The sequence below is a fragment of the Pseudophryne corroboree genome, chromosome 1, assembly GCF_028390025.1.
Source record: "Pseudophryne corroboree isolate aPseCor3 chromosome 1, aPseCor3.hap2, whole genome shotgun sequence".
Lineage (NCBI taxonomy): Eukaryota > Metazoa > Chordata > Amphibia > Anura > Myobatrachidae > Pseudophryne > Pseudophryne corroboree.
In genome coordinates, this window is record NC_086444.1 from 1,146,250,756 (window position 1) to 1,146,266,717 (window position 15,962).

A 15,962-nucleotide genomic window follows, 5' to 3' on the forward strand; every position below is an offset into this window, starting at 1 on the left:
TAACTATTTACAAGTATTGCAGACAATCCGCACTTGGGATGGGCGCCCAGCATCCACTACGGACTACGAGAAATAGAATTACCGGTGAGTAAATTCTTATTTTCTCTGACGTCCTAGTGGATGCTGGGGACTCCGTAAGGACCATGGGGATTATACCAAAGCTCCCAAACGGGCGGGAGAGTGCGGACGACTCTGCAACACCGATTGAGAGAACTCCAGGTCCTCCTCAGCCAGGGTATCAAATTTGTAGAATTTTGCAAACGAGTTTGCCCCTGACCAAGTAGCAGCTCGGCAAAGTTGTAAAGCCGAGACCCCTCGGGCAGCCGCCCAAGATGAGCCCACCTTCCTTGTGGAATGGGCTTTTACAGATTTAGGCTGCGGTAGTCCCACCGCAGAATGCGCCAGCTGAATAGTGCTACAAATCCAGCGCGCGATAGTCTGCTTAGAAGCAGGAGCACCCAGTTTGTTGGGTGCATACAGGATAAACAGCGAGTCAGTTTTCCTGACTCCAGCCGTCCTGGAAACATAAATTTTCAGGGCCCTGACTACGTCCAGTAACTTGGAATCCTCCAAGTTCCTAGTAGCCGCAGGCACCACAATAGGCTGGTTCAAGTGAAAACGCTGATACCACCTTCGGGAGAAACTGAGGACGAGTCCTCAACTCTGCCCTATCCATATGGAAAATCAGATAAGGGCTTTTATAGGACAAAGCCGCCAATTCTGACACACGCCTGGCCGAACAGCATGACCACTTTCCACGTGAGATATTTCAAATCCACAGTCTTAAGTGGTTCAAACCAATGTGATTTAAGGAACTCCAAAACCACATTGAGATCCCAAGGTGCCACTGGGGGCACAAAAGGAGGCTGAATACGCAGAACTCCTTTGACAAAAGTCTGAACTTCAGGCAGTGAAGCCAGTTCTTTCTAGAAGAAAATCGACAGGGCCGAAATCTGGACCTTAATGGACCCCAATTTGAGGCCCAACGTCACCCCTGCTTGCAGGAAATGCAGGAATCGACCCAGTTGAAATTCCTCCGTTGGGGCCTTCCTGGCCTCACACCAAGCAACATATTTCCGCCAAATGCGGTGATAATGTTTTGCAGTGACATCCTTCCTGGCTTTGATCAGGGTAGGGATGGCTTCCTCCGGAATGCCCTTTTCTCAGTACCTTGGGAATGAGAGGCAGAGGAGGAAACACAAACCGACTGGTACACCCACGGTGTTACTAGAGCGTCCACAGCAATCGCCTGAGGGTCCCTTGACCTGGCGCTATATCTTTTTAGCTTTTTGTTGAGGCGGGACGCCATCATTGTCCACCTGTGGTCTTTCCCACCGGTTTACCAGCATTTGGAAGACTTCTGGATGAAGTCCCCATTCTCCCGGGTGGAGGTCGTGCCTGCTGAGGAAGTCTGCTTCCCAGTTGTCCACTCCCGGAATGAACACTGCTGTCAGTGCTAACACATGATTTTCCGCTCATCGGAGAATCCCTGTGGCTTCTGCCATTGCCCTCCTGCTTCTTGTGCCGCCCTGTCTGTTTACATGGGCGACCGCCGTGATGTTGTCTGATTGGATCAGTACCGGCTGGTTCTGAAGCAGGGGCCTTGCTTGGCTTAGGGCATTGTAAATGGCCCTTAGCTCTAGAATATTTATGTGAAGCGAAATCTCCTGATTTGACCACAGTCCTTGGAAATTTCTTCCCTGTGTGACTGCGCCCCAGCCCCGAAGGCTGGCATCCGTGGTCACCAGGACCCAGTCCTGTATTCCGAATTTGCGGCCCTCTAGTAGATGAGCCCTCTGCAGCCACCACAGCAGCGACACCCTGGTCCTTGCCGACAGGGTTATCCGCTGTTGCATCTGGAGATGGGACCCGGACCATTTGTCCAACAGGTTCCACTGGAAAGTCCTTGCGTGGAACCTTCCGAATGGAATCGCTTCGTACGAAGCTACCATTTTTCCCAGGACTCGTGTGCATTGATGTACTGACACCTGTCCCGGTTTTAGGAGGTCTCTGACTAGAGATGACAACTACTCGGCTTTTTCCACTGGAAGAAACACTTTTTTCTGGTCTGTGTCCAGAATCATTCCCAGGAACAGAAGACGTGTCGTCGGGACCAGCTGTGACTTTGGAATATTGAGAATCCAGCCGTGCTGTTGTAGCACTTCCCGAGAAAGTGCTACCCCCACTACCAACTGTTCCTTGGACCTCGCCTTTATCAGGAGATCGTCTAAGTACGGGATAATTGAAACTCCCTTCTTGCGAAGGAGTATCATCATTTCGGCCATTACCTTGGTAAAGACCCTCGGTGCCGTGGATAATCCAAACGGCAGCGTCTGGAACCGATAGTGACAGTCCTGTACCACAAATCTAAGGTACTCCTGGTGAGGAGGGTAAATGGGGACATGCAGGTACGCATCCTTGATGTCCAGGGAGACCATGTAATCCCCCTCGTCCAGGCTCGCAATAACCGCCCTGAGCGATTCCATCTTGAACCTTTTGATATAAGTGTTCAAGGATTTTAAATTTAAGATGGGTCTCACCGAACCGTCCGGTTTCAGTACCACAACAATGTGGAATAGTAACCCTTCCCTTGCTGAAGGAGGGGTACCTTGACAATCACTTGCTGTGAATACAGTTTTTGGATAGCCACCAACACTGCCTCCCTGGCAGAGGGAGTTGCTGGTAAGGCAGATTTTAGAAAACGGCGGGGGGGGGACGTCTCGAATTCCAGCCTGTACCCCTGAGATACTACTTGAAGGGCCCAGGGATCCACCTGTGAGAGAGCCCACTGTGTGCTGAAATTTCTGAGACGGGCCCCCACCGTACCCGGATCCGCCTGTGAAGCCCCAGCGTCATGCTGTGGACTTACCGGACGCGGGGGAGGACTTTTGCTCTTGGGAACTGGCTGTATGCTGCAGCTTTTTCCCTCTACCTTTGCCTCTCGGCAGAAAGGATGCGCCTCGAGCCCTCTTGTGTTTATGGGGCCGAAAGGACTGTACTTGATAATACGGTGCCTTCTTTTGCTGTGGGGTAGCCTGTGGCAAAAATGTCGATTTCCCAGCCGTAGCTGTGGAAACGAGGTCTGAAAGACCATCCCCAAACAGTTTCACCCCCTTATAAGGCAAAACTTCCATGTGCCTTTTTGAATCGGCATCACCTGACCACTGCCGAGTCCATAACCCCCTTCTGGCGGCAGTGGACATTGCGCTTATTTTTGATGCCAGCCGGCAAATATTCCTCTGTGCATCACGCATGTATAAGACAGCGTCCTTTATATGCTCTACTGTCAGCAAAATAGTGTCCCTATCCAGGGTATCAATATTATCCGACAGGGAATCTGACCACGCAGCAGCAGCACTGCACATCCATGCTGATGCAATCGCTGGTCGCAATATAATGCCCGTGTGTGTATATATAGCTTTTAGGGTAGCCTCCTGCTTTCTATCAGCAGGATCTTTTAGGGCGGCCGTATCCGGAGACGGTAGTGCCACCTGTTGTGATAAACGTGTAAGCGCTTTATCTACCCTAGGGGACGTTTCCCAACGTGACCTATCCTCTGGCGGGAAAGGGTACGCTGCCAATAACCGTTTAGAAATTATCAATTTCTTATCGGGGGAAGTCCAGGCTTCCTCACACACCTCATTTAATTCCTCAGATACAGGAAAAACTACTGGTAGTTTTTTCTCACCGAACATAATACCCTTTTTTGTGGTACCTGGGGTACTATCAGAAATGTGTAATACATTTTTCATTGCCTCAATCATGTAACGGGTGGACCTATTGGAGGGTACACTAGTCTCATCGTCGTCGACACTGGAGTCGGTATCCATGTCGACATCTGTGTCTGCCATCTGAGGTAGCGGGCGTTTTAAAGCCCCTGATGACATTTGAGACGCTGGAACAGTCACAAGCTGAGTAGACGGCTGTCCTATGTCGTCAAACCTTTTATGTAAGGAGCTGACACTGTCACGTAATTCCTTCCATAAGTCCATCCACACAGGTGTCGACCCCACAGGGGGTGACAACACATTTACAGGCATTTGCTCTGCCTCCACATCATTTTCCTCATCATACATGTCGACACAGCGGTACCGACACACAGCACACACACAGGGAATGCTCTGACAGAGGACAGGACCCCACAAAGCCCTTTGGGGAGACAGAGGGAGAGTATGCCAGCACACACCAGAGCGCTATATACCACAGGGATATCACCTATAAAGAGTGTTTTCCCTTATAGCTGCATATATATATTATACTGCGCCTAAATTTGTGCCCCCCCTCTCTTTTTTACCCTTTCTGTAGTGCAGGACTGCAGGGGAGAGCCAGGGAGCGATCCTTCCAGCGGATCTGTGAGGGAAAATGGCGCCAGTGTGCTGAGGGAGATGGCTCCGCCCCTTTTTCGGCGGGCTTTCTCCCGCTTTTTGTGTTATTCTGGCAGGGGTAATTTACACCTATATAGCCTCTGGGGCTATATATGGTGTCAGTTTTGCCAGCCACGGTGTTAATATTGCTGCTCAGGGCGGCGCCCCCCCCCCCCCCAGCGCCCTGCACCCATCAGTGACCAAAGTGTGTGGTGTGCATGAGGAGCAATGGCGCACAGCTGCAGTGCTGTGCGCTACCTTGGAGAAGACAGAAGTCTTCAGCCGCCGATTTTCCGGACCTTCTTGCTTCTGGCTCTGTAAGGGGGACGGCGGCGCGGCTCCGGGAACGGACGACGAGGTCGGGTCCTGTGTGCGATCCCTCTGGAGCTAATGGTGTCCAGTAGCCTATGAAGCCCAAGCTACCACCACTTTGGTAGGTTCGCTTCTTCTCCCCTTAGTCCCTCGCTGCAGTGAGCCTGTTGCCAGCAGGTCTCACTGTAAAATAAAAAACCTAAACTATACTTTCTTTCTAGGAGCTCAGGAGAGCCCCTAGTGTGCATCCAGCTCGGCCGGGCACAGAAATCTAACTGAGGCTTGGAGGAGGGTCATAGGGGGAGGAGCCAGTGCACACCAGATAGACCTAAATCTTTCTTTAGATGTGCCCAGTCTCCTGCGGAGCAGTCTATTCCCCATGGTCCTTACGGAGTCCCCAGCATCCACTAGGACGTCAGAGAAATGACCAATTCCAATAAGGGCCTTGCCACTCACAATGTACAACTCATGCCACAGACTTAGCTGTAACGTACCATATACAGACATAAAACCAAATCAGATGTCAGAAGAGAAGCCACTCCATAACTCTGCCCGGATCACACAAGCAAACCTTCTGAGAAAAATCTATCTTCTGTGGGGTCACCTCACGCAAAGGGGTAGATTTACTAAAGCTTCTAAAAAATCATGTTCTCATTGTCCATCATTTTCAGACTGCAACAGAGAAATGATAGCTATAATCTGATTGGTTGCTACGGACAACACCTCCACTCTTCATATTTAAAAACTTTAGTAAATCTACCCCTCAGGGTCTTGCTCATCTGTGTTGGACCTGCGGCACAATCACTACTCGCTGGTTGCTGGCTCACTACTCCGCTAACAATTGTTCCTCTGGAAGCTGCAATATATAAAGCAGACCCCAAACACAGAGCCGCCCTACAAGAAAATAATGTAGCCCCCTGTTGGAGCACTTGTGGATCCACTCCAGCTGTACTTCCTTTAGCAGTTACTAAAATGACCGCAGACGACAATGTCTATGCAGCAACTGTGCAAAATTCTGCAAATGCTGAAGCCACCTGGATTTATACGGAGATGCTCACAGGCGGCTTGCGTGTCCCAGCAGATGCGTACAAATATGCAGCATCTGTTGCAGATCAGTTGATTATCGGAGTAAGGTGCAGGAGACATTTTAACTGCGTTCGGGACTGCAGTCACAGGTTGAGACACATCCCAAAAACAGGTCCCAGCATGACTGCGGATTTACCGCCCCTCCCCGTTACCACCCCCAAGTGGTTCCAGACTGTCAATCACATTGCAAATAAATCCTCACTTCAAGCGACGTTCGAAGACCAACATGGTGCATGCGTAGTGTAACTTGGACAATAATCTCTCACTCTGTGTAAAAAAATAGGTCTCTGTATCAGGCTCTATATTCTAATATCAAAACAACTGAAATTAGCTCCATCCGTAAAACATCAAGTAAAGGACCTGTCTTAAATAGTAAACACAATGTCTATTTGGTTCAGCTAATCGAAATCTTGAAAGTTTGCAGGAAAAAAAAAACACATGCATCCTAGTTAGTGGCTCATTGAGGACTGGTTTGAAAATTAACCATAGCAGAAATAATAAGAATTTACTCACCGGTAATTCTATTTCTCGTAGTCCGTAGTGGATGCTGGGAACTCCGTAAGGACCATGGGGAATAGACGGGCTCCGCAGGAGACTGGGCACTCTTAAAAGAAAGATTAGGTACTATATCTGGTGTGCACTGGCTCCTCCCTCTATGCCCCTCCTCCAGACCTCAGGGAAACTGTGCCCGGAAGAGCTGACATTACTAGGAAAGGATTTGGAATCCAGGGTAAGACTCATACCAGCCACACCAATCACACTGTACAACTCGTGATAACTATACCCAGTTAACAGTATGAACAACAACTGAGCCTTAGTAACAGATGGCTCATAACAATAACCCTTTAGTTAAGCAATAACTATATACATGTATTGCAGAGAGTACGCACTTGGGACGGGCGCCGAGCATCCACTACGGACTACGAGAAATAGAATTACCGGTGAGTAAATTCTCATTTTCTCGGACGTCCTAGTGGATGCTGGGAACTCCCTAAGGACCATGGGGATTATAATAAAGCTCCCAAACGGGCGGGAGAGTGCGGATGACTCTGCAGCACCGAATGAGCAAAGGCAAGGTCCTCCTCAGCCAGGGTATCAAACATGTAGAACTTAGCAAATGTGTTTGAACCCGACCAAGTAGCAGCTCGGCAAAGCTGTAAAGCCGAGACCCCTCGGGCAGCCGCCCAAGAAGAGCTTACCTTATTTGCGGAATGGGCTTTTACTGATTTAGGATGCGGCAATCCAGCCGCAGAATGAGCTTGCTGAATCGTGTTACAGATCCAGCGCGCAATAGTTTGCTTTGAAGCAGGAGCACCCAGCTTGTTGGGCGCATGCAGGATAAACAGCGAGTCAGTTTTCCTGACTCCAGCCGTCCTGGCTACATAGATTCTCAAAGCCCTGACTACATCTAGTAACTTGGAGTCCTCCAAGTCCCTAGTAGCCGCAGGCTCCACAATAGGTTGGTTCAAATGAAACGCTGATACCACCTTAGGGAGAAATTGGGGACGAGTCCTCAATTCTGCCCTGTCCATATGGAAGATCAGATAAGGGCTTTTACTCGACAAAGCCGCCAATTCTGACACACGCCTAGCCGAAGCTAAGGCTAATAGCATGACCACTTTCCACGTGAGATATTTTTAGCTCCACGGTCTTAAGTGGCTCAAACCAGTTGGATTTCAGGAAATCCAACACAACGTTAAGATCCCAAGGTGCCACTGGAGGCACAAAAGGCGGCTGAATATGCAGCACATTCTTAACAAACGTCTGAACTTCAGGCAGTGAAGCCAGTTCTTTTTGAAAGAAAATAGATAGGGCCGAAATCTGGACCTTTATGGATCCTAATTTTAGGCCCATAGTCACTCCTGACTGTAGGAAGTGCAGGAATCGACCCAGCTGGAATTCCTCTGTAGGGGCCTTCCTGGCCTCACACCAAGCAATATATTTTCGCCATATACGGTGGTAATGTTGTGCTGTCACGTCTTTCCTAGCCTTTATCAGCGTAGGAATCACTTCATCCGGAATGCCCTTTTCCGTTAGGATCCGGCATTCAACCGCCATGCCGTCAAACGCAGCCGCGGTAAGTCTTGGAACAGACAGGGCCCCTGCTGTAACAGGTCCTGTCTGAGAGGCAGAGGCCATGGGTCCTCTGAGATCATTTCTTGTAGTTCTGGGTACCAAGTTCTTCTTGGCCAATCCGGAACGATGAGTATAGTTCTTACTCCTCTCTTTCTTACTATCCTCAGTACCTTGGGTATGAGAGGAAGAGGAGGGAACACATAAACTGACTGGTACACCCACGGTGTCACTAGTGCGTCCACAGCTATCGCCTGAGGGTCCCTTGACCTGGCGCAATATTTTTTTAGCTTTTTGTTGAACACTGCTGACAGTGCTAGCACGTGATTTTCCGCCCATCGAAGAATCCTTGTGGCTTCTGCCATCGCCATCCTGCTTCTTGTGCCGCCCTGGCGGTTTACATGGGTGACCGCCGTGATGTTGTCTGAATGAATCAGCACTGGTTGGTTTTGAAGCAGGGGCTCTGCTTCACTCAGGGCATTGTAAATGGCCCTTAGTTCCAGTATATTTATGTGTAGTGAAGTCTCCTGACTTGACCACTGTCCTTGGAAGTTCCTTCCCTGAGTGACTGCCCCCCATCCTCGGAGGCTTGTGTCCTTGGTCACCAGGACGGACCCAGTCCTGTATGCCGAATCTGCGGCCCTCGAGAAGATGAGCACTCTGCAGCCACCACAGCAGAGACACCCTGGCCCTTGCATCTGAATATGCGATCCGGACCATTTGTCTAACAGATCCCACTGAAAGATCCTTGCATGGAACCTGCCGAAGGGAATTGCTTCGTAAGAAGCCACCATCTTTCCCAGGACTCGCGTGCAGTGATGCACCGACACCTGTTTTGGTTTCAGGAGGTCCCTGACCAGAGATGACAATTCCTGGCCTTCCCAACCGGGAGAAACACCTTCTGTTCTGTGTCCAGAATCATGCCCAGGAAGAGCAGACGCGTCGCAGGAATCAGCTGCGACTTTGGGATATTCAGAATCCAGCCGTGCTGTTGCAACACTTCCCGAGAAAGTGCTAAGCTGACTAACAATTGCTCTCTGGACCTCGCCTTTATAAGGAGATCGTCCAAGTACGGGATAATTATAACTCCCTTCCTCCGAAGGAGTATCATCATTTCGGCCATTACCTTGGTAAATACCCTCGGTGCCGTGGACAGACCAAACGGCAACGTCTGGAATTGGTAATGACAGTCCTGTACCACAAACCTGAGGTACTCCTGGTGAGGTGGGTAAATGGGGACATGTAGGTAAGCATCCTTGATGTCCAGTGACACCATAAAATCCCCCTCTTCCAGGCTTGCAATAATCGCCCTGAGCAATTCCATTTTGAACTTGAACTTCCTTATATAAGTGTTCAAGGATTTCAAATTTAGAATGGGTCTCACCGAACCGTCTGGTTTCGGTACCACAAACATTGTGGAATAGTAACCCCGTCCCTGTTGAAGGAGGGGAACTTTGATTATCACCTGCTGAAGGTACAGCTTGTGAATTGCCGCCAGTACTACCTCCCTTTCCTTGGGAGCAGCTGGCAAGGCTGATTTGAGGTAACGGCGAGGGGGAGACGCCTCGAACTCCAGCTTGTATCCCTGATATACCACTTGTAGAACCCAGAGATCCACCTGTGAGCGAACCCACTGGTCGCTGAAGTTCCGGAGACGCGCCCCCACCGCACCTGGCTCCACCTGTGGAGCCCCAGCGTCATGTGGTGGACTTAGTGGAAGCAGGGGAGGATTTTTGTTCCTGGGAACTGGCTGTCTAGTACAGCTTTTTCCCTCTACCCCTGCCTCTGGGCAGAAAGGACGCGCCTCTGACCCGCTTGCCTTTCTGAGGCCGAAAGGACTGTACTTGATAATACGGTGCTTTCTTAGGCTGTGAGGAAACCTGAGGTAAAAAAAAATCGACTTCCCAGCTGTTGCTGTGGATACGAGGTCCGAGAGACCGTCCCCAAACAATTCCTCACCCTTATAAGGCAAAACCTCCATGTGCCTTTTAGAATCAGCATCACCTGTCCACTGCCGAGTCCATAATACTCTCCTGGCAGAAATGGACATTGCATTAATTCTAGATGCCAGCCGGCAAATGTCCCTCTGTGCATCCTCATATATAAGACGACGTCTTTAATATGCTCTATGGTTAGCAAAATAGTATCCCTGTCAAGGGTATCAATGTTATCTGACAGGGTATCAGACCAAGCAGCTGCAGCACTACACATCCATGCTGAAGCAATTGCAGGTCTCAGTATAGTACCTGAGTGTGTATACACAGACTTCAGGCTAGCCTCCTGCTTTCTATCTGCAGGCTCCTTTAAGGCGGCCGTATCCTGAGACGGCAGTGCCACCTTTTTTGATAAGCGTGTGAGCGCCTTGTCCACCCTAGGGGATGTTTCCCAACCTAACCTGTCCGTTGGCGGGAAAGGGTACGCCATTAGTAACCTCTTAGAAATCACTAGTTTCTTATCTGGGGAACACCACGCTTCTTCACACAATTCATTTAACTCATCAGATGGGGGAAAAGTCACTGGCTGCTTTTTCTCCCCAAACATAATACCCTTTTTAGTGGTAACCGGGTTAATGTCAGAAATGTGCAACACATTTTTCATTGCCGTAATCATGCATCGGATGGCCCTTGTGGACTGTACATTTGTCTCATCCTCGTCTACACTGGAGTCAGACTCCGTGTCGACATCTGTGTCTGCCATCTGAGGTAGCGGGCGTTTTGAGCCCCTGATGGCCTCTGAGACGCCTTGGCAGGCGTGGGCTGAGATGGCGGCTGTCCCAAAGCTGTTACGTCATCAAACCTTTTATGCAAGGAGTTGACACTGTCGGTTAATACCTTTCACATATCCATCCACTCTGGTGTCGGCCCCGCAGGGGGCGACATCACACTTATCGGCTCCTGCTCTGCCTCCACGTTAGCGCCCTCATCAAACATGTCGACACAGCCGTACCGACACACCGCACACACACAGGGAATGCTCTGACTGAGGACAGGACCCCACAAAGTCCTTTGGGGAGACAGAGAGAGAGTATGCCAGCACACACCAGAGCGCTATATAACAGAGGGATTTACACTAACACAAAGTGAATTTTCCCCCAATAGCTGCTTATATCACCTTTTGCGCCTAAATGTATGTGCCCCCCCTCTCTTTGTTACCCTTCTTGTAGTGTATACTGCAGGGGAGAGCCTGGGGAGCGTCCTTCCAGCGGAGCTGTGAAGAGAAAATGGCGCCGGTGTGCTGAGGGAGATAGCCCCGCCCCCTCCGCGGCGGGCTTCTCCCGCTTTTTTAATAATGTTAATGGCGGGGGATTAGGCACATATACAGTCTATAACTGTATTATGTGCACATTTGCCAAAAGGTATACTTATTGCAGCCCAGGGCCCCCCCCCCCCCAGCGCCCTGCACCCACCAGTGACCGGAGCGTGTGGTGTGCTGTAGGAGCAATGGCGCACAGCTGCAGTGCTGTGCGCTACCTTATTGAAGACCGGAGTCTTCAGCCGCCGATTTTCTCCTGGTTCTTCCGTCTTCTGGCTCTGCAAGGGGGACGGCGGCGCGGCTCCGGGAACGGACGATCGAGGTCGGGCCCTGTGTTCGATCCCTCTGGAGCTAATGGTGTCCAGTAGCCTTAGAAGCCCAAGCTAGCTGCAAGCAGGTAGGTTTGCTTCTCTCCCCTAAGTCCCTCGTAGCAGTGAGTCTGTTGCCAGCAGATCTCACTGAAAATAAAAAAAACTAACAAATACTTTCTTTTCTAGGAAGCTCAGGAGAGCCCCTAGTGTGCATCCAGCTCTGGCCGGGCACAGATTCTAACTGAGGTCTGGAGGAGGGACATAGAGGGAGGAGCCAGTGCACACCAGATATAGTACCTAATCTTTCTTTTAAGAGTGCCCAGTCTCCTGCGGAGCCCGTCTATTCCCCATGGTCCTTACGGAGTTCCCAGCATCCACTAGGACGTCAGAGAAATTGCAAGACTGTAAAAGAATAGTGAGAGCTATACAAAGCGTGCTTAAAAGAATAAGATAACATGGAGGAGTTCTCTTCATGGAAAGGAATAAACGGAAGCCGTAAAGGATGGTTCCTCAGACTGGCCATAGCGCATCATGCACGGGAATATGCTCTTAGGAGGTCATGCTCTCAGGCAGAGGTATGCTGACCTTTTCAAAACTATTGGCTGAGAGTGAAAAGGAAGATGAATAGGTAGATGTTTCCAACTCGGGGCCCTCCATGGAGGAACTCTGAGACATGTCAGGCCCTTCAGTAGAAGACTGGGATACCCCCTCCGCCCGCTGCACACTTACAATTTCAGAACTGTCCGAAGGGGTCACAGCAGAGTCTGGACCTTCTGTGGTGGTCTGTGAGCTGTCGCTCACCGGTGAGGAAGCCTGCGTGGTTCCCTCATTCAAGTCTAGGTCAGACTGGACAGTGCAGATTTGGCTAGAGCTGCGACTTAAAATGTCCTCCTCATCCCCTTCGGTTGCAGTGCTGGCCAGGTCAGAACCACTCAGGTCTACAGAGTCAGACTGCAGGGTGTGCTGTGACCGGGGCTGCTCTGTGATAATGTCATGAGTCACAGAATCCAGGGAGGAGGCCGGAGCCGCAGCAGTGCCACCAGAAGTCTCCGCCACATCCGATGTTCCCTCGCTCTTAACGCCAGCTAAAAAAAAAAAAAAATAAATATCATTACAAAAATTGGTATATTGTTTTCTATGTCAGCAACGGAACTGGTGCATTGTGTATACAGTACACGTAACCCTAAGAGTGCTTGTGGGTCAGTGAGGAGAACATACACAGTAATAAATACCTGGAGGGCCACAGCTACAGTGGTGCATAACAAAGATGCTGTGCAGACGAGTGCACGAATAAGGCATATAAGCAATCTAGATTTATGGGACAGCCACTTCCGAAATACTGAAACTCTGTATTCTCCACTACACGCTGCCTCTGTTTACCGTTGCTTGGGCCTCTCTTCTGTAGCTTCACTTCAGCTAATGGTGCTGATTCAGAGTCGCATGTTTTTCCGCCCGCAGCATTCTACTCTCTCATATGCTAATGCAACAAGTGGCCAAACTAAGGGTGTGATTCAGAGATGGATGGAATGTCAGTTATGAACGGAGTGGAGCCACTGCACATGTGATACGATGGTTTTGCAACGATCGTTGCAGTGACCATTTATTAGCAAAGTGATTTTGACACATCTCTGAATCGGTCATAACTCTGTGCGTCTGAAAGCAAAAACCTATCCCACCACCCGTTCCTGCGTCTTGATACCCAGGTTGTCACCCAGAAGCTACTACTCTCACGCTGGTCTCCATTCGCACAAGGTGCGGCAGGCACACCCCTACATATGACATATCATGTGTGACACATGCGCACTCTACATTCTGAAATTTAGAAGTACACTCAGTCAGCTGGAAAAACGGAGACATGTCCGGCTCAGAACCAGGCCCAGGGTGAAGCACACTTATATTAAATAGGAAGAAGTCTGCAAACTTAAAACTAAATAGGGGAGGCACAAATGGTCAAAGGAGGAAAATGTGGCTGGGAACATAAAAGTAACAGAGTATATGTATGATATGATGACCTATGAGGGAACTCCTGCATGAGGTATATTTATAAATCTTCTATTCTAAATTGTATTTACAGTCATTAAAAAGACTACAGGAGTTCAGCACAGGTCTCAATAAACGCAGGAGGGGGGCTGCGTGGCCCAGTGCGCAAAGTTTAAATAGCCACTAGCTTAGTAAACAATCCCGCAAAACAAAGGGGCATATGTAATAGGATCAGAGTTTGCAGGAGGTGCGGGATGCCGGACGATCTCTTGGGGGGGGGGGGGGGGGGGGGGTTTACAGCGGCAATCACTTACAAGGCATCCGGCACCTCCAGCAAACTCGGACCCTACTACATATGCCCCAATGGTTTCAAACATGCTGACACTCACAAAATGGGTCCACAAGTAACAGTGTGGTAAAGGTGCAGCAACCAATGGCGATTAGATGCTTTCTTTCATTTCAAACTGCGAGTGTGGGACTATGGGAAAACACGTTTTGAACAGTTTTCATGGTGTATCCCAATGTTCGCAGAGATCGTGAATATTAAAAGGAGAAGGATAGCCTTTAATTCTGACGAGTACTTACGATGTACCAGAACACATGATGATGATGATGATGATGATGATGATGATGATGATGGAGAACCTTACCTTAAATAGGAGGCAAATCGCACACAGAGAACACTATTCAGTTCCCCTACACTATGACCTCACACCATGGGGAGCTCCGGGCTTCAGGAGACTAGAGGATTCTAGGGTAGTGATTGCTCCCCCTATTTGCTACAGATTGTGGTCAGACATGGCCATAATAAGGGAAGACTAGAAATCTCAGGGATGGTACACTGACATATCTGACCCCTCCCCCCCAAAAAAAAAAAACACTCAACCCCTAATAAAAAACATTTTAATTATATTATATTATATTATATTATATTATATTATATTATATATAATCATAACGATGGGAATTGCACTGACGAATGGTGAACAAGCTGGTGTTTCTTATCAACATTTTTCGGGGTCTCCCCCTCCATCACACAATACCTGATAAAGGGGGAGACCCCGCGAAACGTTGATATGAAAAACCAGCTTTGTTCACCATTTGTCAGTCTTGGAGTGCCATTCCCACTGAGTGTTTTTGTGCATTTGGGGTGTGCCATCCCCAGGAAAGGAAACCTAAGCAGATAACATTGCAGTGGTTACACATGTTAGAGTGCCGGATAGTTACCGAGGTGCAAGGACCCAGGAGGGACTTACTTCCACCGAGGTGTCTCTCCTATCAGTAGGGGCAGTGGTTGAGCTGTGGGCTGCTGTCTGCGCTGGAAATACCTCTGTGAGTGTGACCTGCAGGTGACTGGGCACACTCAAAGGCTGAGCTGCTGCCGTGCAGCAACTGGTTCAGCGCGGCGTCAGAGTCATGACGCCGGCTCCACGGGGACCAGACCAAATGGACAGTAATGGGGGTGGGGGGTGGATTGCAGAAGGGTTTATGCGGCCAGCCGGCTCCGTAGTTGTTTGGTGTCCAGTTAAAAAGTATTAATAGGTGCTGCTGGGTGCACATTTTGTGTGTGTTACGGATCTTCGGGGCCCCTTTAACCCTTGCTGCCTGTTATAGGTGTTCCCTTTGTCCCCCTGTTGCCGGGCCTGGACAGAAGCACCCCTTTGAGGATATGGCCTGTTGGGCCTGTGCAGGACTGACCTGTACAAGGAGCAGCAGTGACATCAGACTTCAGTTCGGACTCATCTTCCAAACCTTCATCATCACCCAGGCATACTTTACCTGACAGAGGATACAGAACAAGAAACTTCACACTAAATTCTATCATCAAACTGTAAAATATGTGGAGTACCGCCCAGCAGCGCACGTTCTCAGGACAAGAATAGTAACAAGCCAAATGATGAAGATACACTGTACAGGAAACTACGTTACAGAAATTCCAGTGCGGTCACCCAAACGCCATTTTCTTCAGGAATCATTAAATATCAAATGTGGTCACAGAGGATCCTGCTGCTGGTCACCACTTCACACATCAGTGGCTCTCTCTATGAACTCCTTAGAACACACAATACACAGTCAAAGGCGGCGAGACACCAAATGGAGACAGATGCCACCTCAGCTACCACAGGGATTCCCTCTTCTACTCTCTCGTCGCACTTATCAGTCACCGGCCTAGTAACAGAAACGTCAGAGGCTGGGGTTGGTGTCCTGGACGTTACGCTATGCAGAAGGGAGTATATAGTTATTTAAACTATTTGTAAGCGCTGTATAAATAAACTTCAATAGAGCCATATATTTATGCAATCACAAGTTTCTGACGGCATACTATACCACTCCAATTGAGGTGGTTTTAACTACACGTTAGAAATACTCAGCTGGAGCAAATTTCACCAATGAAAACTGTCCGCCATTTAAAAATAATAATTTTTGGTCTAGATCAGGGGGAAAGACAAAGGTGGACCAATCCTCTATGGTAGAAATAGAGCTAAAGGGGTTAAAGAACATTGCAGATTCATTACAGATCCAAAAAAACACTAGTCAGTGAAGTAGATTTTATTATTGTTTTTTAAGCACATAAGCACAATTC

General features: G+C 49.2%; 1 protein-coding gene across 4 annotated transcripts in view; it reads right to left on the reverse strand.

Moving 5' to 3' along the window:
- HTT (huntingtin) overlaps positions 1-15,962 on the reverse strand; it is a 517,727-nt gene that overhangs the window by 413,983 nt on the left and 87,782 nt on the right. For 2 of the 4 annotated variants that reach the window (XM_063924321.1, XM_063924312.1), the window contains one exon: positions 12,128-12,483. In XM_063924321.1, coding sequence (XP_063780391.1) covers positions 12,128-12,483 — 356 coding nt within the window. The other 2 variants (XM_063924303.1, XM_063924329.1) reach the window with 2 other exon arrangements.